This window comes from Miniopterus schreibersii, assembly GCF_964146895.1.
Source record: "Miniopterus schreibersii genome assembly, chromosome: 8".
In the NCBI taxonomy this organism is placed as follows: Eukaryota; Metazoa; Chordata; class Mammalia; order Chiroptera; family Miniopteridae; genus Miniopterus; species Miniopterus schreibersii.
In genome coordinates, this window is record NC_138109.1 from 15,002,614 (window position 1) to 15,025,101 (window position 22,488).

At 58.0% G+C, this 22,488-nt stretch overlaps 2 protein-coding genes across 3 annotated transcripts; one reads left to right on the forward strand and one right to left on the reverse strand.

Annotated features, from left to right (window-relative positions):
• Positions 1–1,443: 1,443 nt before the first annotated feature.
• Positions 1,444–10,017, forward strand: SYTL1 (synaptotagmin like 1). The gene is made up of 15 exons (XM_081145169.1): positions 1,444–1,571; positions 3,977–4,205; positions 5,148–5,296; positions 5,517–5,589; positions 5,672–5,717; positions 6,163–6,235; positions 6,482–6,582; positions 6,719–6,832; positions 7,062–7,228; positions 7,499–7,595; positions 7,919–8,077; positions 8,381–8,459; positions 8,575–8,674; positions 9,388–9,593; positions 9,790–10,017. The coding sequence occupies exons 2-15, from the start codon at positions 4,015–4,017 to the stop codon at positions 9,927–9,929; spliced, it is 1,695 nt and encodes a 564-aa protein (XP_081001295.1). The 5' UTR covers positions 1,444–1,571; positions 3,977–4,014; the 3' UTR covers positions 9,930–10,017.
• Positions 10,018–10,181: 164 nt separating this feature from the next.
• MAP3K6 (mitogen-activated protein kinase kinase kinase 6) lies at positions 10,182–21,537 on the reverse strand (the record flags this gene model as incomplete). Of its 2 annotated transcripts, none has more annotated exons than XM_081144827.1 (29): positions 10,182–10,468; positions 10,678–10,754; positions 11,052–11,125; positions 11,217–11,326; positions 11,415–11,583; positions 11,839–11,944; positions 12,222–12,398; positions 12,541–12,700; positions 13,004–13,142; positions 13,262–13,454; positions 13,556–13,713; positions 14,210–14,315; positions 14,643–14,779; positions 15,021–15,148; positions 15,526–15,659; positions 15,740–15,827; positions 15,983–16,078; positions 16,167–16,216; positions 16,338–16,445; positions 16,528–16,690; positions 16,891–17,050; positions 17,421–17,533; positions 17,621–17,791; positions 18,194–18,300; positions 18,653–18,821; positions 18,939–19,129; positions 19,408–19,431; positions 19,517–19,656; positions 20,977–21,537. In XM_081144827.1, the coding sequence occupies 29 exons, from the start codon at positions 21,302–21,304 to the stop codon at positions 10,378–10,380; spliced, it is 3,867 nt and encodes a 1,288-aa protein (XP_081000953.1). In that variant the 3' UTR covers positions 10,182–10,377. The 2 variants fall into 2 exon arrangements, with proteins under 2 accessions (XP_081000953.1, XP_081000952.1); XM_081144826.1 differs by having other exon boundaries at positions 10,183–10,468; positions 13,004–13,112; positions 20,977–21,304.
• Between the last annotated feature and the right edge of the window lie 951 nt (positions 21,538–22,488).

Sequence of the window (22,488 nt, forward strand, 5' to 3'; positions counted from 1 at the left end):
TTGTAAGATAGTCCTGTGAGATGGCTGCTGTTTTCCCTGTTCTAAAAAGGGAGAGAGTGGGGCTTCCAAAGATTATTGATCCAAAGCCATGGAGGGCCATGTGGCCCTCCAGGAAATTTTAACCCAGATCTGGGGCTTCTTTACAATTTAAAGTTGCCTAGAAACTGGCCACAGTGCATAGGCATTGAGCCCCCAGCGGGTGACAGCAGGTGGGAAAGCATTCTGCAGTGGAGAATTAGGGAGCACAGATGGCTAGGGGTACTGAAGGAACAGGGAGCAGAGTCTGTAGTAAGGTTCTAAGGACAGTCATGTGCATATGTATATTTATGAAGGGCCTGCAGGGATCGCATTGAATTGTGAAAACCATCTGAAAAGGGATTACCCCCATTTAACAGATAAGTAAAAAGTCAGAAAATAAGATTGACTTGCAAAAAAATAAATGGGGAAGGCTGGACCTTGGGCTGAGGTAGCAGAGGGACCCTCAGGTGCTCAGAATGGTGATAACATTACTGGAGCCAGTTCTGATGAGGAAGGAAAGGAGTGGGGTGTCATTTAGAGTCCTCTCCCTGTCCCATCTCCTCTCTTGGGGGTCTGGGAGGTACCCTCTGATCTTTAATCCATACCAAAAAGGGGAACACAGCAGGACAGGCAGAGTAGAATGAAGCAGACTTCTGGGGATCCTGAAGCTTTTGTGTGGCCTTGGTCCATGGTCTTAAAGCAAATGCAATCTAGGGCCCAAAGCATTGTCAGGGTGGGGCAGAATCTGGGAGAATGGGGTGCTCAAAGGGATTCCTCAGGCACAGAGGGTCCCCTCACCTCTACACACACACACACACACACACACACACACACACACACACCCCTAGTGACCAGCACTTTCCAGGAGGCATATGTGGACATGGAGGGGCAGTGGTTGTCAAAAGGGACTTTGTTGGAGAGGGAACAGCTGGTACCCATTCTATGCCAGCTTGTACCAGGCACTTTTATTTCCCTTAAATACGCTCTTTGCACTCCGCTGCCCACAGTTTGCATTGAAGGAAGTTGCAGGTCAGAATGGTGAAGAGACTTGCTCAAAATCATAGTGGAGAGCAGAAACTCTGCTCAGGGTTGTCTAACTGCAGTCTGCAATCCTTCCATTACCCTGGTTCTTAGAAAGGTTTCTAACTTTGCTTTCAAAGCAAATACCCATCAGCTCCTCAGAGGACAGATTGGGGCTGCTACCCATTCCACAGATGGGGCAGCCAAGGCCAAGGGGTGACAGGAGTTACAGAGTAAGTCGGCAGTGGAGCTGGAGCCAAGTCCCAGGCCTCTGGGGCCCAGCAAATCGGCTCTGGGTTTTCTGAAAGCAGAGGCTAGGCGCACGCCTGGGAACCAGAATCCAGGCCTGGTTTTGCATCAGGCCCTCCTGAGAAGGTGTTTCCTCCTTCTAGTGGGGCAGCTACTCTGCTGAGCGAGCTGAGCCACGGGTTGAGTCAGCCTTAGTCCCTCACTGCTCTTCTCCTGGTCCCTGAAACTCGGCTGCCAGGGGAGCTGGGGCCACCCTACGAAGGATCCATACTGGATCCCTACAGGTAACATACCTCAGGACAAGGGTCCCCTGCTAGTGTCCCAAGGGGCAGGCACTGCCACCTGGTATCCTGAGCAAACTCTGGGACCTTGGGTGGGGGAGGCGGGAGTGTGTCTGGGACTGGAACAGCCAGACAGATGGATAGACCCTTGTATTGACCAATGGGTCTATCCCATAGTGTTGAAACAGAGCAGAGAGGACCAGACTCTTGATTCTGCCTCTGGAAGGAAAGGGGACTACAGGAAAGCCTGTGCTGCTGGGGACTCTGGGCTCAGGTGCCCACAGCCCAGCCCCAGGAAGACCTGCAAGACAAGAACAGGGTCATTTTTGCAAAATGTCCTCTCACCTCTACACACACACACACACACACACACACACACCCTGGTGGCCCTTGGGGTACCAGAATACATACCACAGCACACAGCTCAGTTACACTTACAGTACAGTAGGAAATACACAGTGCACACACCACACAACACTGTCACCCAGAAAGTCACTGAGCACATCACAGAGACAACAGTCACCCAGTCAGCATCACACTGTGACAAGACACACAGGCAATGATATGACATTCATGCCGGCAAAATATACAGGCTCATAGATCCTCAGTACGCAGGCATGCCTGCTGGACCGACTGTCAAAACAGCACAGCTCAACGGAGACATCACTGTGGGCTCACACACCAGCCACAGAAGGGCCCAAATTGCATTTGCAACATCCAATACCTTGAACACAGTAGGTGTGCAGGAACTAGTGTTAACGCAGGGCATGCAGGCCCTCACACAGGCTATATACAACACGCCTGATGCAGACATGCAGGAACCCAGGCTCCCAGGTGAGGGTGGGGCAGCAGGGGAGAGGGCTCCCTTGGGCTTGGACACTGACTCAGCTGGGAGGGCACAGGGCGCAGGCAGCAGGGACAAGCCAGAACCTGCCTTCCCATGCAGCCCAGCCTGGTGCCCTCGAATGGGAGGGGACAGGAGGGATAGGAAGGAGAGATTGTCCAGTGGGCTCAGGCCATGGCTCTGCTCTGCCCGTGGCCCAGTCATGGGCCCCTTGCCACGTCCACACACCCACACGCCCCTCAGGCCTGGGCAAATGTTTTGCTTCCGGAGTCACCACTGTACCTGAGCAGCTGGAGCTGCTTTGTCAGCACTTAGCCTCCACCACTGGGACCCTAGCCAGGTCCTGTGTCAGGGAGATGGGGGACCCATATGGCCAGAGCAAGGGGCCCAGGGGGTCTAGACAAGAGGGCAGGACTGGCAGCTGGGGCATTCCTGGTCTAGAGGCCTGAGGGAGTGGGTGGGTCCCGCTGTTACCTCGGTGGGGGGAAGGGGAGGAAGTTGGGGGTGTGGGCTGGGAGGAGGTTGCCTCAGACAGGAAGGCCAAATGGGCCAGGGCAGGGTGGAGGTGAAGGGTAGAGGGAGGGGACCCATGTTGGGAGGTTCCAGGGCATGGAGGTGAGCAGATATGTGTGTGTGCCTATGTGCATGTTTGTATGTGTTCATTCCCCAGGTGTGTGCAGATGTCTTTAATTCATCAAACTTTTAGCAACCATCTGTTGTGTGCAAAGTACTGGCTTTGGGGGTGAGGGCCTGTCCTTACTTCAAGGAGCTCACAATCCATTTGGGGGGTGGTACTGTGTGGAAAAAGACTGTGTGATGGGGATATCTAGGAACAAGTCTTTGTCCGAGGACTTTTTTTTTTTAATGCTTATTTATTTCATTTTGTTTGTTGTTTTTTTAATTGATTTCAGAGAGAGGAAAGGAGAGGGAGAGAGAGATAGAAACATCAATGATGAGAGTCATTGATCTGCTGCCTCCTGCACGCGTCCTGCTGTGGATCGAGCCCACAACCCTGGCATGTGCCCTGAGCAAGCATCGAACCACAGTCTCCAGGATCATAGGTTGATGCTCAACCACTGAGCCACACTGTCTGGGCCCAGGACTTATTCTTATACAGGTGAACCCACCCTGTGCTGTGGGTCCTGCCTGCCTTTGTGTGCAGGTTTAAGACTATGTTAGATCCATCTCTTGGTTTGGGCATGGGTCTGGGCCTGTGACTACTTAGGGCCCTTCATGGAGGAACAGGTGTGTGTGTGCCTGTCCTTATACAGGCATCAGTGTGCATGTGTGACTGGAAATACATCTCAGTGTAGGCAGTTGTGTTTACAGGTATCAGTGTGTGTGCATGTGTGACTCTGTATATGTCTTCAAGTGTGTCCCTGAGTGTGTTTATGGGCCAGTGTTTGCATGTGTCCATGGGTACATCTCATGCCACCTTGACCTCAGCCTTCCTGGGTTGTACCCTGCCCACCACCTAGCATATATTTGGGCAGAAAGGGGCAGTCAACTCCAGGATGTGCCCTATATTTGGGCAGGGCTTGACCTTCCCCCCATCTGCCCTCAGGGAGCCATGTGTGCCCAGTGGGGGCACTGCCCCAGCTGATGCCCCAGAGGGGCCACCCATCTCAAGAGGGGCTCTGGGCTCCTCCTTACCTCCTCATGGCGCATGAGCCAGAGCCCAAGGCCGATGGGCTGTTGGACCTCAGCTTCCTGACAGAAGAGGAGCAGGAGGCCATTGTCAACGTCCTGAAGCGAGATGCCCACCTGCGCCAGCTGGAGGAGGGGCGGGTCAGGTGAGGCAGGGAAGGAGTAGGGGGCCTCAGGCACTGGGGGGCTCCAACCCTGCCCCCACCAACATGCAGCCTATCAGATATTTGAGCAGTTCTTGTTTTTGCTTTTTGGTTCCCTGCACGCCTGGCCAGCTCAGCTTATCACCTCTCCCAGGGAGGCTGCATCAGCTCCCTGCTAGCTTCCCCTCCTCTAGGCTTGCCTGCTCCAGCCAACCCACCATATCACAGCTGGAGCTCCTCAGATCTGTCCTTAATATGCCTTGCTGAACCCTCTCTTGGCTCCTCAGCATCTTGTGTCAGGGGCAAGCTCCTAAGTGTGGTCCACAAGGCCTGCCTGATTGGTCTCTGCCAGCCTCCCACATCTCATCTCCTACCACCACCCCTGGTGCTCCACAGGCCCTGAACACACCCACCTTTCACTTCTAGGATGTTCCTTCTTCCTGGAAGACACAGTGGCAAAGGAGCATGGGACTTATAAGTAGTGCTTGGGACAGATACCTCCTAGCTATGTAACTTTGGGCAACTCATCTGACCTCCCCAGCACCACTCTCCTCAACTGTAAAGTGGGGCTAAGGAATCCTACCTCATAGAATTAGGAGGGATTATGCATAGTAGTCATTTTAATAAATAAATTCTTCTACTTCTCTACCTGGTGAAATCCAATTTGTCCTTTAAGAAGCAATTCAAATGCTGCCTCCTCTGGGAAGCCCTTCTGGATTCCCACAAACCTGGCACCTTCTTATATTCATCTTGGCACCTACATCACTATAGTGTACTTGTCTATTCTGGACTTGGTCTCCCCACCAGCCTGAGCTCCTCCAGAGCAGGGATCAAGTCTGATTTGCTGTTTTGTCACTGGCCCCAAGTACAGGGCCTGGCACATAGTGAGTGGCAGGAATGTTGGTTGGATGAGTGGTAACAGCCATGGCCTCCCCTATCCTTCAGCAAGCTCCGGGCTTCACTGGCAGACCCTGGGCAGCTGAAAATCCTGACGGGGGACTGGTTCCACGAAGCACGTGCCCAACGGCACCACCATGCCCATCTTGGCTCTGACCTCGTCCGAGCCTCTATCCGCAAGAAAAAGAGCTCCAAGGGTGAGAAGAGATCCTCAGGGTAGGGCAGGCCTTGTGCAGGCTGGGGTACCCAGTATATGTAGACAGGTAGAGGACCCCTGAGTCCCAGTCCCAGCTGCCCCTGGTACTGTGTGCCTTTGGCTGGGTACCACCCCTCAGTGGGCTATGGGAGGTGGGTATCATTTCCCAAGGCCAGACTCTCTGTGAAGGGGGGTTCACAGAACTTCTCACCTGTATGTAGGAGAACAGACTCTGGGTAGCAATGGGGAAACTGAGGCTGCTGGGAAAGAGACTGCAGAGGAGTTGGAGCCCAGGTGAGTGTGCATGGCAGGGAGGGGAGGGTGCCTACCAGTCATCTGGGTCCTGTCCCTGACAACCACCTCTCCCTACTCCTAGGCTCCTCATAGATGAGGCCCCTGAGGAGAGGCTCAGTGAGGCTGAGGTGAGTATTGAGTGACTGAGTGAACTAATAAAGGAACATAGAGTGGAGTAGAGGTGGGATGTGTTGGGAAAGAGACCCAGCCTGAGAATCGAGAGACCCTGGTCTGTCACCCTCTTCTGTCAAATGGGAGTATGGACCCCTAAGAAAATCTCTAAATCTGGCTATTAGAGGCCGAGTAGCAACTGAGCAGGTCGAGGTCCAGGACTCAGAAACTACTGGCTCCCACTGCTGGGACCCTGGGAGTCAGGCGGGGCAGGCACTGAAGGGTGAAGCGGTGTGGAGTACAGGTCCAACTGGTCCTGCCGCTGGTTGCCAGCCCTGCCCCGATGGCTGTGCTAACCTAAAGCGGGGGCAACCTTAGCTGGAGCCTCTGACCTGTGACCCCATCATAACCTTTTAACCTTTCATCACTAGTCCCCACTGTGACCTCTACCCCTTCTTTTAGGGACCCGATTTCCCCTCACCATATGTCCCCCCAAAGGCTTCAGATCATGAAGAGGAGCCCCAGCCCCAGGAAGGTAAGTGGGAGGATGTGTTGGGGAGCAGAGAGGTTGCGGGGATCAGAGGCAATTCTAAGCGTTTCCAGCCACCAGCGTTGACCTTCCTCCACCTGCGCTGGGGGGAGGGGGTGGCGTGTGGTCTCTAAGGACGACCCCGGGGCAGCACTGGGGCCCCAATCTTCAGGGGGGTGGTAAACTAGCCCCTACAGATTTGCTCGGGACGGGCTCGGAGATGCCCGTTCAGCAGCTAGTGCCCCACCCCAGCCCCTGGCCCCGGGGGTACACAGGTTTACGAGGACGAGGCGGACCCAGAGCCGGAGCCCGGCGCTCGGGAAGAGGAGGAGCCGCAGCCCCGCGCAGCCCAGGTAGGCGGGAGCGGCCCGCGGCTGCTCTCAAGACCCGGAGCGGATTCCGGGCCGGGAGCGAGCCGTCCGGGACGGAGCGCCGTCGGAGAAGGGGCTGGAAAAAGCAGGGCACCCGCGTCACTTTCCCCCTCCCCAGATCCAGGCGGCGACCGAGATCCTGGAGAACGGGGAGGAAGCCCCGGGGCCCGGACTCTCACTCGACCGCATGCTCAGCAGCAGCTCCTCCGTGTCCAGCCTCAACTCCTCCACGGTGAGGGGAGAGAGAGGGGAGGGCGCCCCCCTCCCCACAGCCTGACACTTAGCCCCTACCCGACCTCTCCCTCGCCCCGGGACCTGACACTCCAGCCCCTAGGCAAGCTACCTCGCAGTGCCCTTTACCTCACCTCACTTTGCCCCCATAACCCCCATCTGAACCTTCCACGCTCCCGGGCTACGACGTGAGCTTGCCCCCCGCCCTGACCTCCTCTCCCCGCCCCCAGCTGAGCGGCAGCCTGCTGAGCCTGTCGGGGGAGGCGGAGGCGGGTGCGGTGCAGGTGCGAGGCTCCGTACAGTTCTCGCTGCTCTACGAGCCGAACGCCGCCGAGCTGCGCGTGCAAGTGATCCAATGCCAGGGCCTCGCCGCCGCGCGGCGCCGCCGCTCGGACCCGTGAGTGCCCCCTGCGGGCGGGCGGGGCGCCAGGGAGACTCACCGCGCAGCCCCACCACCTGTCTTGGCCGGTTTCCCGAGATCTCCAAAATCGTAGTGACAACGTTCTTGGGAGGCGTGGGGTTGAGTGAGATGACTCCTGTAATGAGTTGCAAGAGGCCTGGCACGGGAAGCTGTGTTCCAGGCTGTGGCTGGGAAAGCTCTTAGGCCCGGGAGGAGGTGCCGAAAGGACCCCCCCCTTATCTCTGGTCCTCACCTCCCCCACCCCAGCTACGTAAAAAGCTACCTCCTCCCGGATAAGCAGAGCAAGCGCAAGACGGCCGTGAAGAAGCGGAATCTGAACCCGGTCTTCAATGAGACTCTCCGGGTAAGTCTGTGACGACGAGGGGAGCTCCTTCCTCCCCCCCCCGCCCCTGTTCATGCATCGGACGTCCCTTCCTGAGGGCTCAGGGTGGCAGGGGCAGCCATAGTGTCGTCAGTGCCCGTCGCTCCAGTCCTCCATTCTGCCACAACGGCAGGGAATCTAGTGGTGGGCTCGGCATTAGTCCAGACTCCCATTAATGCCCTTCGGGGCTCCCCAGGATTCCACCCTGTAAGGAAACTGGTGGAGCAAGCCCCAGTCCACACTCCCGCAGCACCGAAGCCAGGGCCATCAGCGACGCTCCATTAACGCGCGCCTCCTGTCCCCAGTACTCTGTCCAGCAGGCCGAGCTCCCAGGCCGCGTGCTGAGCCTGTCTGTGTGGCACCGAGAAAGCCTGGGTCGCAACATCTTTCTGGGCGAAGTCGAAGTGCCCCTGGATACTTGGAACTGGGACTCCGAGGCCGTCTGGCTCCCCCTGCAGCCCCGGGTGAGGCAGCTGATCCGCGTAGAGGGACTCGCGGCACAAATCTCCGGTTTTCACCCCACCGAGCTTTCCCGGAGGCCCCTCAGACTGCGCCTTCTGCAGACCCTCCTAGGCCTGGAAATCTTTCCACTAGATGCAAAGACCTGGACCCCAACGGCCAGGGTTTTTTTGAGGCTCCGCTCCTACAGATCCCTCCCACCCTGCTAGCCATACCCTATGGGTGCCTGGAGACTCCACCCCCTTGGGGCCTCTTTACTTGAGTCTGTCCCCTTCCCTGACCAACCGCCTCTCAACTGCCTCTCCTAGGTCTCACCCTCTCCTGATGACCTTCTCAGCCGAGGGCTGCTCTCTCTGTCCCTCAAATATGTCCCCGCTGGCTCTGAGGGTGAGTGGCCGCCCAGGAGAGACTAAGCTGGAAGGGCCTCTGGGAAGCAGGGGACTTCTGTCCCACAAGAGGAGGGCTGTCCATGGGGCAAAGTCTGAGCCCCACTTTTCCACAGGCGCAGGACTGCCCCTGAGCGGGGAGCTGCACTTCTGGGTGAAGGAAGCTCAGAACCTCGTGCCTCTTCGTTCAGGGTCCCTGGATACTTACGTACAATGGTGAGGGGCATTGGGAGCTCCCCACCCCCTTCTAATCATCCACCCTTGATCCCCCCCAGTCTGGGCTTTGACCTCTGAGCAGGGGTGAAGGGGACAGCTTGAGTCCAGAGAGTTGAGGACACCTTTGAGGAGCTGCATTTCAGTGACGGGCACCTATAGGACTTGTTGGAGAGCTGAGGCTGAGACCCGGGAGGTCATGGGGGCCCTTCCATGGAAAACCTGCAAGGCCAGGCTTTGGGGCCTGCAGTTCAGTGGTTTTCAAAGTAAGCTCTGGGGGACCTCTGGTGGTGTCCCCAGGTTCTGCCCCACCCTCAGAGAGTGAAATGGAGGTAGGCCAAACAGGTTCTAAGATCCCAGCCCTGATTCAAACATTGTTTGTCTCTTAGGTTTTGTACTTCTGAGCAATATTTTTATCTTGCAGAAAGGGCTCCAAGGCTTTAAAAAGTTTGGAAACTACTCTGGGGGACAGCAGGAAGTCAATGAAGGTCACTGAGCTGGGGAGTAGCAAAATTCCATTTCAGAGCCGTTACTCTGGCAGGAGACCTGAGAGGAGGCTGCTGTAAAGGTCCTAGGGTATCGAGGGTTTGAGGCCAGGTCTCAGGTGGGAGCCAGGGGGCATGGACACTATGAGGGAGTATAGGTGGGACTCTGACTGGTTGGTTCTCAGGAGTATGATCGGGTAGCTACTTGATGCCAGCCCACCTTCCCCATAGCTCAGTGCTGCCTGATGACAGCCGGGCCAGCCGCCAACGGACAAGGGTGGTGCGAAGGAGCCTCAGCCCTGTGTTCAACCACACCATGGTTTACGATGGCTTCGGGCCTGCTGACCTGCGCCAGGCCTGTGCTGAGCTTTCCCTCTGGGACCATGGGGCCTTGGCCAGCCGCCAGCTTGGGGGCACACGCCTCAGCCTGGGCACCGGTAAGTGGGGCAGGACCCTGGGGGCAGCCCATGCTGGGAGGCAGGGGCTTAATGTGTGGCCATGGGCAGTTTTCTGCCCTTTTGTGAGCTTTAGTGTCCACTGAGAACTGCGGTGTCAGTGCATAATCTGGGATCAGGCAGGTTTTCCTTGGGACGTGAGGTGTCTAACATGCCCATGACCTCCACCCTTGCCCAGGCAGCAGCTACGGGCTCCAGGTGCCTTGGATGGATTCCACACCTGAGGAGAAGCAGCTGTGGCAGACACTCCTGGAGCGACCGTGCGAGTGGGTGGATGGCCTTCTTCCCCTCAGAACCAACCTGGCCCCCAGGACATAGCTGCCTGACAAGCCTTACCAAACCCCTCTCTGGAACATCATCTCAGGGCCTGCCCTTGGCAAACGTCAATAAAGTATATTCTAAGGGCAAATAAGGAGCTGATATCTACTTGGGGTTGGGGGGATGGGGGCATGACAGGAAAGAGTGAGGGGAGTGTAGGGGGGCAGGTGAAGGCACTTTAGACTCAGACATAAAGACCTTAGAGAGCTGGTCCCAGGACCCCTGAATACCTCGGACAGAAATTGCCAAGGCCCAAAGGTACAAAAGTGTTCTGTTTAATAGTCTGTCTGGTGGTGCTCGGTGAGCTTGGGCATCTCTGTGGTTGGACTGCCCCCCACCCACCTGGCCTCCTCCAGTTGCCCCTGGGCCCTGGGGTGGGTGTGCCAGAAGTTGCTCGCGTCTTCTCCATTCACTCATCCTCGGGTCTGGCCTCTTGCCTCTGATGCCCTCATTCAGCCTCCTGGGGGCCAGGGGTAACAGCCGTGGATCCCGCTCGCTGCGCCAGAATGGCTCTCCAGATGCGGCACACCATCCCTCCCCTGGGGGCAGCAAGCTCACTGTGGCTCAGCCGGAAGACCCTGGGCTCTCTCTGGTACCCACTGTCTGCCTAATGCCCCCTCTGTCCCCAAGGGACCCTGGTGTCCCTGTAGTTTCCAGAGAGGAAACTAGGCAAGCCTGTAGCTGGGGGTCAGGATCTGACCAGCATGATCCCATATGCATGGGTCATCCTGGAGGGTGCAGGACATACCTGATGCAGGTGTAGGTGAGGTCATCTCTAGTGGCACAGGTCAGTAGGGCATGGAGGGTGAAGCTGTGGTTCAGCAGCTGGTTGTGGACAAAGACCCGCACACAGAAACAGGGAGAGATTAAAATCAGAGAAAGCTGTGTCCAGAGAATCAGAGGCTAGTTCTGTTTTACTACCAACATTCTAGGGGCAGATCCCACCCTTTCTGGGCCTCATTTTTTTCATCTTCACAATGGGAGGGGTATACTAAGTGTTCCTCTAATGTTGAGATTGAGATTCTCTGCATCAGAGGGGAAAAGTGAGAAGAGCTGAAAGATGGGCAGAGGTGGAGTCTTTGGTTGGTAGAGGTCAGGGGTAGCCAGCACTCTGTCCCTCACTGTCTGAATGGTGACTGAATCCACGTTCAGTTCCTGTAGCCACCGCACCAGGTCCTGGTCCACTGTTTGAGCAGCTGTCAAGGAGAAATCAGGTGAATCCAGGGACACCTCCTGCCAGAAGGTGTCTCACACCACCATTAGTGTTCTCCAGCCAGTTCTGTTCACCTGGGGGCTTTGAGGCCAGGGAACAGGTCCTGTCCTCACTGACCCGCTGTAGAGCTTGTTGCATCAGAGTCTGGCACTCCCATTCCTTCTCAGCCAGGACATCTCGAAGCCTGTTGGATGGCAGAAGGCTAGTAGAAGGGAGGGTGGAGTGGGGGTGAAGCTCACACAGAGGCTATGGATGGGTCCCAGGGGCCTTACCTATCAGTCTCTGCTTGCAAGAGGCCCAGCTGCACCATCAAAGGTGGGGGGCTCTGCTCGGGTTCCCTTGGAAGCAAGTTCTGCTGGACTGGGGTCTCCTGCTGCAAGGGTTGGGGCTCCTCTTTACTGGACTCTTCTGACCTCGGAGGGATTGCAACCTTCTCCACTTCTACCAATTAGAGTGAGTGATCTTAGGCTGGGCAAAATGCCCATTTGGGACCCTCAGACACAGGCAGAGGGCAGAGGGAGCTCTGCACACTGGCCAGGCAGTGTCAGTCTGGGAGGTGTCCATTTGGTCACACCCCCACCGGCTCCTTCCTCACCCAGGTTAAGGGTAGTGATCACACCCCCTGCCGGCTCCATTAGTGATCACACCTCCAAGGGCTACACCCTCACCCACAGGACGCTCCGTTCCCCGGCCTACCTGGGCTCAGCACCGCCAGGGCTACCCCTACAGCATGGCTGAGAAGCGAGTCCAGCACGAACATCCAGTGTGGGCGGATCTGGCGCTGGCGGAGAATCTGCTTCACCTGGAGAGGGAGGATGGCGCCGCTAAGACTGCTAAGCCTCAAATAGAGGTGGGGCTTGAGTTGGAAAGGCCTAGAAAGTCTTCTGCCTGAAGCAAGTGGGTGGACAGGCTTGGAGTCAAGGGAGGGCCTGGCAAGCTAAGGACTGGGCAGATGGCTCTTCCCTAACAGCTCTATCTTCACAGAGAAGACATGGAATCTTTCAGCATCAAGTCCTTGCACATTCCCAAACACAGGGAGCTCTTCTTAGGCAGCCCTAACTGTGAGGAAGCTCCCTTACTGCATTAGGGAAGGCAAAGAGCGGTCCTTGCAGAAGTGCAGGCTCAAGGCCCTGGGCCTGCAGCTGCTCTTGCAGTGTCCGCAGCTCCTGGGCCAGCTGCCGGCGGTTGGGAGTGTGGATATGTGCCCCAAGGCAGCACAGTAGCTGTTCCACAAGATTCCTGCCCAGACGGGGACCCTGAGAAAGAGGAGAGGGGTCATCAACAGGTATTCCCTCTTGACCCAAGAGAGAGGCTGGTATGGGGCTGGGGTTGGGGGAGGCCATCAGTAGGAATCCTGTCGGTGCTCTGCCACCAGGGGGCGCTGGGCGGGCTGCCCACCTGTTCCTGTTCCAGGCACAGACTCTCTGCCAGTGTGGGCAGCTCCTGCTTCAGCACCGTGGCCAGCATGGCCCGGCGCTTGCTCTCTTGATGCAGCAGGCTCGACCCCGAACTCTCCTCAGGGGATGCAGGATCTTCGGCTCCGGGCTCCTCAGGCACCCTGGGAGCAACGGGGAGCAGCCAATGGAGGGCGGGCAGCCGCACCGTCCAGCCGCCTCCACTCTAGGGTTTGGACCCTGACTCTGTCCTTGACTTTCAGGCCTCTCTCACAGGAATAAGAGAGAAACCTGGCACTGAGGGGGCACCCTAACTAAATACAAGTAAGAGTATTTGGGAGGTGGGCACCAAGTGCCATCCTTGCAAGTGGTTAAGATGCCCAGGTCTGCAAAGAGGACTTATTCTGTAGGGAGTACAAGGGCAGAACTAGATAAAGTAAACCCACCCCAGGACCCTGGGCTCTCACCGGAGCTGGCTGGTGTCCCCATAACTGAGGCAGCGCTTCGGGGGACTGGGCGGGTGTTGAGAGGGTGCCTGAGGGCGTGGGAATGTCTGAGACTGGGTGGTCGAATCAGCTGAAGGAAGATGGCTGGCTGAAGGGGCATCTGAGGGAGGGATAAGACTGTCAGCTGCCTCCCCCCCCCCCCCCGCCCTTCAGCCCTGTCAGCTCCACAGCTCCTCTGCCCTCACCCCAGTGTGTTCACTGTCTCTACTTGCACAATACCTGAGGGTCGTGGAGCATGTTGAGGGGAGCCTGGGCTTCGGCTCCTCTTCCCAGGTTGCAGGAAGGGGTCCCCCAGCAGTGCTTGAGCACTGGCTCGGAGGTGGGGGTCTGGTTCAAAAGTTCGCAGGAGGAAGGCTTGGGCCTCAGCTGACAGAGAACTGGGCATTGGTGGATGTACTTTGTACATGCCCACCTGGGAGGGGACAGGAAGGGTAAACATGGGTTAAGTTTAGAGGTGTTTAGGGTACAATCTGTCCCCACCCCACCTCATGAGCAGGGCCTGAGGGTTCTCACCTGAAACATGGCAGCCTGTGGGCTCCCTAGCTCATGGAAGGGTGGGCGACCTGTGGCCATCTCGATTACAGTGCAGCCCAATGACCAGATGTCAGCTGCTTTCCCATACCCTCGTGGGCCCTGGTCAATGATTTCTGGGGCCATATATTGTAGGGTCCCTAGGACACGAACAGTAGCAATAATGCTCATAGAGGCTTTATCACTAAAGGAGCAGCAGGGGGCTCCATCACCCTTTGGCGACCTCTACCTGCCCTGAACTCTATCATCCAAACAGTTCCCATCACCTATCCTTGTTGTCAAACATCTATGTGGGTGTCCTCACTCATCTTAGGCTCCATCACATCCATGGATTCCATCACCTGCAGTAGGTTCCATCATATATCCTGGATTATATCATCCACTCTGAATTCTATCACCAACTTTGGTCCTCACCAACACTTTGGGGTTCCATTTCAGGCACTAAACTCAATGTCCTCAGCTATCCAAGCTCCAATTCTAGATTCCATTACCTCACCCCTGTCTCAGTCAGCTGCCCTGGGTTTTATCCCCCATTAGGACTCCATCTCCATGCCCAGGAGAAGCACCATTCCCTGGAAGGTCCCCAAGAGTTCTGCCCCAGGTCAGCATCCCCACTCACCACCCCACACCTGTTACCTGTGAAGGTCTCAGTGCAAGGCGTGATGCCTGCCAGCCGCTTGGAAGTGCCAAAGTCAGAGATCTTGAGTAGCCCACTAAAGGTGTTGATCAGCACATTGTCCCCCTGAGTAAAGTGGACATTTCACTCAGTGGACATTAGGCTGTGGTCCTGACACCAGAACTGGATCCTATCCCAGGATACCATCTCCTGGGAATCCTGCCTGACTCTGCCTCTATCAACCTCCTCTCCCTGCCATCCCACAACGCCCCTGGGAGCTGGCACCTGGATTGGCTTCATATCTGATCTCTCCTCTAGGGAACCTGCTTGATGAATCTCCCACCCTTTGCAAAGGATCAACCCACTAAGTCTAAACTGCCAGCCTCTGTCTGGGGCCATATCTCCTCCTTCCTCCCTACCAGCAAGCCAGGGTGGGCCAGCTACAGGGCTTACCTTGATGTCACGATGCACAATTCGGTTGTCATGCAAGTAGCTGAGTCCCTGCAGGATCTGGCGGGTGTAGAAACTGATGGTGCTCTCGTTGTCCTGCAGGGGTCCCCACACTGACCGCAGCAAGGAGGACAGGCTGCCTGGGCAGGTGCAATCCAAGGTCATCATTGCCACCCACTTACTTCAGCTCAGAGCTCTCTGCTCACACACACCCACACCATGGCCCAGACTCCATCACCCAATTGCACTGCGTCAGCTAATTCTGGGCTACACCACCCACACACGCTAGCATTCATTTCCCACAGGGTTCTCCACCCCAGCCTGGCTCCATCCCCACGCCCCACACCTCCAGTCCCACTCCCACCCCAGCAGGGCAGGTACCTCCAGGCACTTCCTCCATGAAGATCTTGAGGTAGCCGCCCTGGCTGGCTGAGCCCAGGTAGCGCACGATGTTTTTGTGGCGCAGGCGTTTGTGCAGGGCGATCTCTTCGTGTAGAGGCTGAGAGAACCTAGGCGCAGGTAGGGAGAGGAATAGGCCAGAGTTGGGCAGAGATGCCTAGGCGACTGCAGCCCTAGCCAGCCCAGCCCCCGGGATCTGCTCTGCCCACAGTACCCTCCCCGACCTCCCCCACCTTGTCACCCAGCCCATAGGCCCCTCGGGCCGTAGCCCGTAGCCCGACCCACCAGGTCCCAGCCTTTCTGCCCGCGGGCCAGGGCTTACTGGGCTCGGACTCTTACGTCCCAGAGCCCGTCCGCTTGAGCCGGACCAGTAGGGCATCGGCTCTCCCCTCCCCGCCCACCGCCTCGCCCACAAGACCCTCTCAACTCAAGGTCCCACCCGCGTGACCAGCCCCAGAGCCCTTGGCCCACGGCCCGCGCGCCCCACCTGCTGTCTCGTTCGGGGATCTCCTTGATGGCGATGCGCACCCGCGTGTGCCGGTCCCGGCCCGCGTACACGACACCGTAGGTCCCCTTGCCCAGCACCAGCCTCTCACCCGTCTCTGTGTACTCGTAATCAAACTGCGGGGAGGAATGGGATGGGGGGTTGGCAGGGTTCTCAGCCCTTTCCCCTCCCCGAGCTCCCAGCCCCCCTTCCTCACCTCCAGCACCTCCCCCACACCCTCTGCCTCCTCCGCGGGCGACCTGGAATCTGGATTCGTCACCAAGGCCTGGATCAGGCCGCAGAACCTGAGGGCGGGGGAGGTCAGACTGACCTGAGGGGTACCTTGGGTGCAAAGTGTCCCCCACTATGCCAAGAATATCTAGGGGACACATCCCTTCCTTTCCCTCACCCCCCCCCCCCAGGGCATCCCTCAGTACCCCGACCCCAAGAGGCTGCGCACCACTGGCAGTGCCCTACGCTGGGGAAGCACAGCTGGAAGTCCTGAACCGGGGGCAGCGAGTAGAGGAAGCAGCAGCGCTCATCCCGCTTGGAGGTGCTGGGAGGGGATGAACAACACTAGTGAGCGCCAGGCCAGCCAGCAGCACCACCCACCCCACCCCACTGCCCCAGGCCTTGCCCCTCACCTGATACCGCAGACGGAGGAGTCTGAGAAGGTCCAGCTGGAGGGACCGTCCTGTGAGAAGAAAGTGAGTCAGAGGAGGGTGCCAGGGAGTAAGAGAGGTCTGAGGATGGAAGAAAGGCTCAGGAGAAGGGATGCTTAGTGGTGAGTGGGGGGCACTCAGTGGTGACTTCACCTGGGTCTCAGGCTCCAGCAGGCTCAGGGTCACTGCTCTCACTGGGTTCATACCTTGAACCTCCAGCCTTGCAGGCAGCAGCACTTGGTTCATCTCCAGGACCAGAACCTGCAGGTGACAAGGGGGTGTGGGGGCGCAGGTCAGAAGGAGCCTACCCCTCTCTCAGGTCCCCCACCTCCACGGGCCTCACCAAGCACTGGTCCCCTTGGGGACCGGCTGTTTTGATTAGCTGGCAGGACTGTAGTAAGAAGTGGAGCCAGAATTGAGCACGGCGTGGGGGTCCTCCAAGGGGCTCTGGTGTGGGTCTGAAGTGCTGATACAGCAGGAAGGTTTCCATCATGGACACCAGGTACCTGCAGGCATAGCATTGTCTCCAACTCAGCCCAGGCACTAGCTAGCACTGCCAGGGAGAGCAGACTGAACGGGGGCATTAGGTGTCATGGGCACTGGTCTGGAATAAGCCAGGTCATTGGCCCAGGGCTCAGGCCAGTTGGACATAGGTGCAGGAGCTGACAGCACAAGTCAGGCCAAGACTGAAGAGGGGACCACTTACCATATGGGGGCATTGAGCTTGTATAGCTGCTCTGCAGCCAGTGCCACCTGAGTGGGGTCATTAGCAAGGATCTGAGCTCCCAGGTAGAAGCCTACATCCCAGTAATATTGCATCTTCTCCACACAGCCTTTTCGGGCCAGCAGGCAGCCCAGCTTCATACCTGGGAGTGAGGGGCATGGGCCCTAGTGAGTGTGGTTCCAGTTGTGGGCAGAGCCCAGCTGTGGGCCACAACATGCATGTAGGCAGGAACACAGATGTGGGTGAAAATGTAGGTGTGGCATGATCTCAGGGGGGAGTGGCTCATAAACAGGTGAGGGCTTGAGAACAAGTGTATGTGGAAGGAACACAGATGTAAGCTTAGGAACAAAGAGTCATAGACTTAAGGGCTCATGAGGGCCCAGGACAGGCATAAGGACTCAGGTGTGGGTTCAGGCAGAACAGGTCCCAAGGGAGATGAACTCCAGCCCAGCGTTCTTTCTCCTTGACCTGAGCTCCTGTTGGGGGGAAAGGGGTGCAGGACTAGGGCTCACCGATAAGCCGGAGCTCGCTGGAGTCCTCAAAGCGCTGCCCAGCAGCAATGAGGAGCACAGCAGCATTGATGCCTGAGTGAAGGCTGGGCTCCACATCAAAAGCCTTCCGATACCTGTGAGTCGAGCAGAGGGATGCAAGGCTGGACTGATGCCCACAGCTCCACACCTCAGCCCACTGTCCACTTGCTTGTGCCCCTTACCAGTGATATGCTTGCTCCCGGTGCCCAGCATCCTGAAAGCCAGAGCTAAAGAACATGTCCTTGTAGACACGGCCACACATGCAGTATAGGTCAGGTGCCACAGAGCCCTCTCCCTGTACCAGTGGCAGCAGCACAGCTAATGCCTTCTCCTGGTCTCCAGGCCTGTTTCTCCTAGGGTAGGGGGAAGATGGGCTGGGGACCTGCCTGATGGCCCTGTACCACTATGTCTGGGGATCCCCACGTGCTGAATAGCAGGGACCCTTCCAGGGACCTGATAGTAATGAATACAGAATGGCAGTGACTTTGGTCAACACTGACCTTTCTAGAGGTAGTGATCCCAGATGAAAGTGATTTCTAGCTGCAATGACTCTGAAGAGAGGTGACCTTGGACAGCTGTAACCTCTCCGAGGGTACCACCTCACCCCACCCTGGGCAGCAGTAATGGAACAACAGGACCATAACATCAGCATGACCTTAGTCAGCAAATTCCCTGAACAGCACTGATCCCAGACAGCAAAGACCTCACACAGCAGGGACGCGTGGCTATGACCTGAGCGCTACTCTGCCACTCACCGGTTGAGGGCAAATGTATAGTGGAAGCAGATGTTGTGCTGCTCAGCCACATCACAGGTGGGCAAGGCCTGCAGCGTCTCCACCAGCTCAATGATGGCTGAGTAGTCCTGTGCGAAGGAACAGCATGCCCTGACACGATGGCCTCTGGTGGGTCCCATTGGTCCCAGCTGAGGAACACCTTGAGCTGGGGGTCCCTTCCCACCCCTGACACCCCACCTTTCCACCCACCATCCTCTGCACACCTCCCTCAGGCCTGGCAGGTAGTGCAGACACCACACCTTACATGGAGAACCCACTGTGTGCCCCAACCTCACAAATGCCCTGGGAGACAGTGACATGATCATCCCCATTACAAACTCAGGCTCAGAGATGTCAGGTAATTTGAGCGGCACAGCCAGGAGCTGACCTTGGGTTTGTCTGACACCGAATGCTATGCCCCAACTGCCACTCTGAGCACACCTGCACATCTCGGTAGGAAAGCAGCAGGTTCATGATGATGTCAGGGCTCAGCAGCTCCACACTGTCCAGTCTCCGCTGCAGGCGAGCCAGCTCCTGCCGCAGCCGCTGCCCCCTGAACCGCTCCCGGGCCTGCCGGATGTCCTGCCGAATGGTCTCCCGGAAATAGCCACTGATGCCCACAGCAGGAGAGGGAGGGAAGGAGTGGGAATGGTGGGGTCCGTCCCTCAGCGCAGGCCACTGCACTCTCCAGCCTCCTCGGGGTGCCCCTTCTCGCCCAGCCCCTTACCAAGAGTCCGTGGGCGTCGCCTCCAGCAGACCAGCAAGCCGGCCCACCAGAGGTGTGAGCAGGGCCTCAGTGTTCACCCCGGGCTGGACTAGCCCGTCAGCCAGGCCTCTCAGGAGGCCTGCATCACCACATAGCACTCGACCAGTGGCTGTCACCACATAGGGGATCAGCGTATAGCTGCCAACACAATCCTGATGGGAGGGAGGCAGGAATCGTAGAGGTCAGAGATCAACACCAAGTTCGAGAGAGGCAGTGAGGGAGTCAGAGGTCAGCAGCGATGGGAACTGGAATAGCAGGGAAGGGGCACACTGCACGGAGGAAGGCACTAGGGAGCAGAGGGTCACACAGATGTTAAAGGGTATTAGGGGGATTAGAGGTGACCAGGAGGCCAGGAAAGGTAGTGTGGGGGGGTCAGAGGTCATAATGGAAGTCAAAGGGCACGCTGGGGTGAGGGGTGGATTTTGCTTACTGAATTCTTCTGAAAAATGTCCTCCTGAAAGGAACAGACAGATACTGATGTTCTGGGTAGGCCCTACCCCCACCCCGTGCCTGCCTCCACTACCCACCTGGCCACCTACCCGAAGGGCCTGCAGGTCAGGGATGTCAGCCTGGGAGCAGAGAAGCACATTGTTGGTCATGCTGAAGCTCTCACGCACACCAAGGTGGTAGAACAGGGAAGGCTGTGCCAGGGAGCTGCTCACCTCCAGCACCACCACATCTGCGAGCACATAGGTAGAGACCCTGAGCCCTGAAGCCCAGCTTGGAGGGGAAGGAGGCTGGGATCCATCCTGGCTCAGCCTGCCTTCCTGGGTGACTCCAGCAGGATCAAATTTTGTTCCTGGCCTCAGTTTCCCCCTCTTAGGGTCCTTTTGGCTCTTACACAGAACTAGTATCTGTGGTGTTGCAGGAGAGGAGTTGGGCTCAATGGGCTAGGACCCTCATCCCACTGTTCAGAGCCTGTGGGCACTGGGCACAGAGGAGAGGAGGCTGTGCACCAGCCCAGAGCCTGTTCTAGGCCATTTGAGGAGCAAGAGTTGGGCAAACACGCAAGTCCTCTTCTCTGGGTCCTCAACACTGTGTGTGTGTGTGTGTGTGTGTGTGTGTGTGTGTGTGTGTGTGTGTCTGGGTCCTCAACACTGTGTGTGTGTGTGTGTGTGTGTGTGTGTGTGTGTGTGTGTGTGTGTGTAGCTTACTGTGACTGGATCTCTGTGTTTGACAGGGTCTGTGAGGACCTGTGTATTGACATATACGTGGCTCGTAAATCCATGACTCTGTGTGTCTGGGTCCTCGAGGGCAAGTGAGCCTTCATTTTTTAGCTTGCAATTATTTTATGGACGTCGGACTAGCGCTGGCGCCAGGATTGTTGGATAAACAAATAAGTATTCGGAGGCGGGCGTTAGGGTTGGCGGAAGGAAGAGGTGGCCCGCCGGGGAAAAGCCGCCAGCCAGCCCCACCCCAGCCGCTCCGCCCCGCCCCCGCCCCGCCCACTGTCTCGGGGTTGCGGAGCCCTCTCCATCTAAACTCCCTCGCCCAGAATCCAGTCCATTGGGTCCCATCGCGCCGCTTTCCGCCGCTCCAGCCCGACCCTCAGAAGTAGTATGCTAGGACCCCTGAACTCCAGCCTCCCTTGGAGAGCCCCTTTCCGAGTCCAAGCCCCACCTCCCAGGAGCTCCGCGCGAAATCACCCCGACGCGGAGTTCTCCAACCCAAGTCCTAGGACACCGCACGCTGCCCGGCTCCCAGCCGCGGCCCAATCCTAGCCCCTCTCCCTCCCCGGTGCCGACTCCAGAGTGCTTACGTCCCAACCCCGAAACCCGGAGCCGGGCTGGATCGGCTAAGTCCTAGCCAGAGCCCGGCGGCGCTCCAGACCCCTAAGTTCCACTGCTGTCAGGCCCCCCAGAGTCCCTCAGCTTGAGCTCGCCTCAAACCTCCCTGGACCTCGCACCCGCCTGGGTCCCTCCCGGGCGCCGCCGAGCCACGCCCCTCGGCGCCGCAGCCCTAAGCTCCGCCCCGCGCGGCCCCGCCCCAGCGCGCTCACCCGCGTTGTAGAAGGAATCGAGCGCCGCCGTGTCTCCCAGCGCCAGCGTCCCGAAGGGCAGGGTGCGCAGCTGCGGCCGGGGCCGCGGGCCCGCGAGCTGCGCGCAGGCCTCGCGCAGGCAGCGCAGGGGCAGCGCCTCGGCCTCCGCCGCCCCCTCCGGCTCCCCCTCCGGCTGCGGGTCCCGGGTCAGCACGTAGACCACGCGGAGCGGCCGGCTTCGCGCGCAGCCCCGGCCGAGGGGCGCCGAGATCGACCGGCCCCGGCTCAGCGCCTCGGCCAGAGGGTCCTGCCAGCAGCTGCCCGCGCGCTGCGGGCACGGCCCCGCCATGCGGGGGCGCTCGGGCGTCGCGCGCGTTCTGGGCACCCCGGGCAGGGCAGGAACCTGGGACGACGGATCCAGGGGTCTCGAGACCGTGAATCTCCTACGGGATCTGCAGATGCGAAGTCCCGCCGGAGGTTCCGTTCCTCGGGATCTGGAGTCCAGGGCGAAATCCAGGCTCCGACTTGGAAGGTCCTGAGGATCTGAAATCGGGAATTGGGTCCCAGGAATCTGGGGCACCGGGTGATCCGCGGCTCAGAGTCACGTGGGAGGTCCCGGGAATGGGTCGGACCCCGTACGCGGCACAGACTCCGCGGGAAAGCGTCCAAAGTCGCTCTCTCCTGCCCTCACTCGTGGGCTGGGCCCATCCCTTTCCTGGCCGATCTAAAAGCTCCACCCTCGGCCCGGGGGCAGCACCGCTCCCTAACTGCCCCGGACTCGGCTGCTCCCTTTCCTTCTCTCCAGCTAGAAGTTCTGAGTCCGGCCACTTCCGGAACAGCCACTTGTGTCACTGTGCACGCCGCCCACTCTGGGGCCGGGGCTAAGGGAGAGGTGTGCTTCGCAGGCCCTGCCTGCGGCGATCTGTTGAATGAATGGGTCTCCAGAGGCGTCGGGTGTGCGGGAGCGCGGAGAAGAGTGCGTTTTCTCCAGGGAGTGGCTGGAATGGGGGAAGTCTACCCTCCACCTGCCAGGAGGCCATCAGCCCTAGTATAGGGACTGGCACCTGAGCCCCCACCTTTGCCCTCTTGCCAGGAGGTTGCTTTCCCCAGAAACCAATCTGCTGATTTTTGACCTCCACTCAAAGTGACCACGCAACCTGAGAAGAGTCTCCACACAAACATTCCTTTACCCACCTGAAGAAGAACCCCAGAACCCCAGCCCTTCAGCTACAACAGCTTCCCATCTCCAAATTCCCAAGAATCCCTACCCTTTTAGTGTGAATTAGTGAGGCAGCGACTGGTGTAAACCTCAGTGGATCGTGAAATCAGGAACTGGGGACTTAGGCTGAGTACTTTTTCCAAGATCACTCAGTCACGTGACAGAGCAGGATGCAATCCCAGGACTCCCTATCAGAATGCAGATATCAGACTCTTAACTACTTATTGCTCTGCCACTTTCTAGAATGTGGCTCTGGCAAATTAAGTGCTTGATAAATGCTAGCTCAGCAACTGCTGTTTCACTACCTGTGGCCC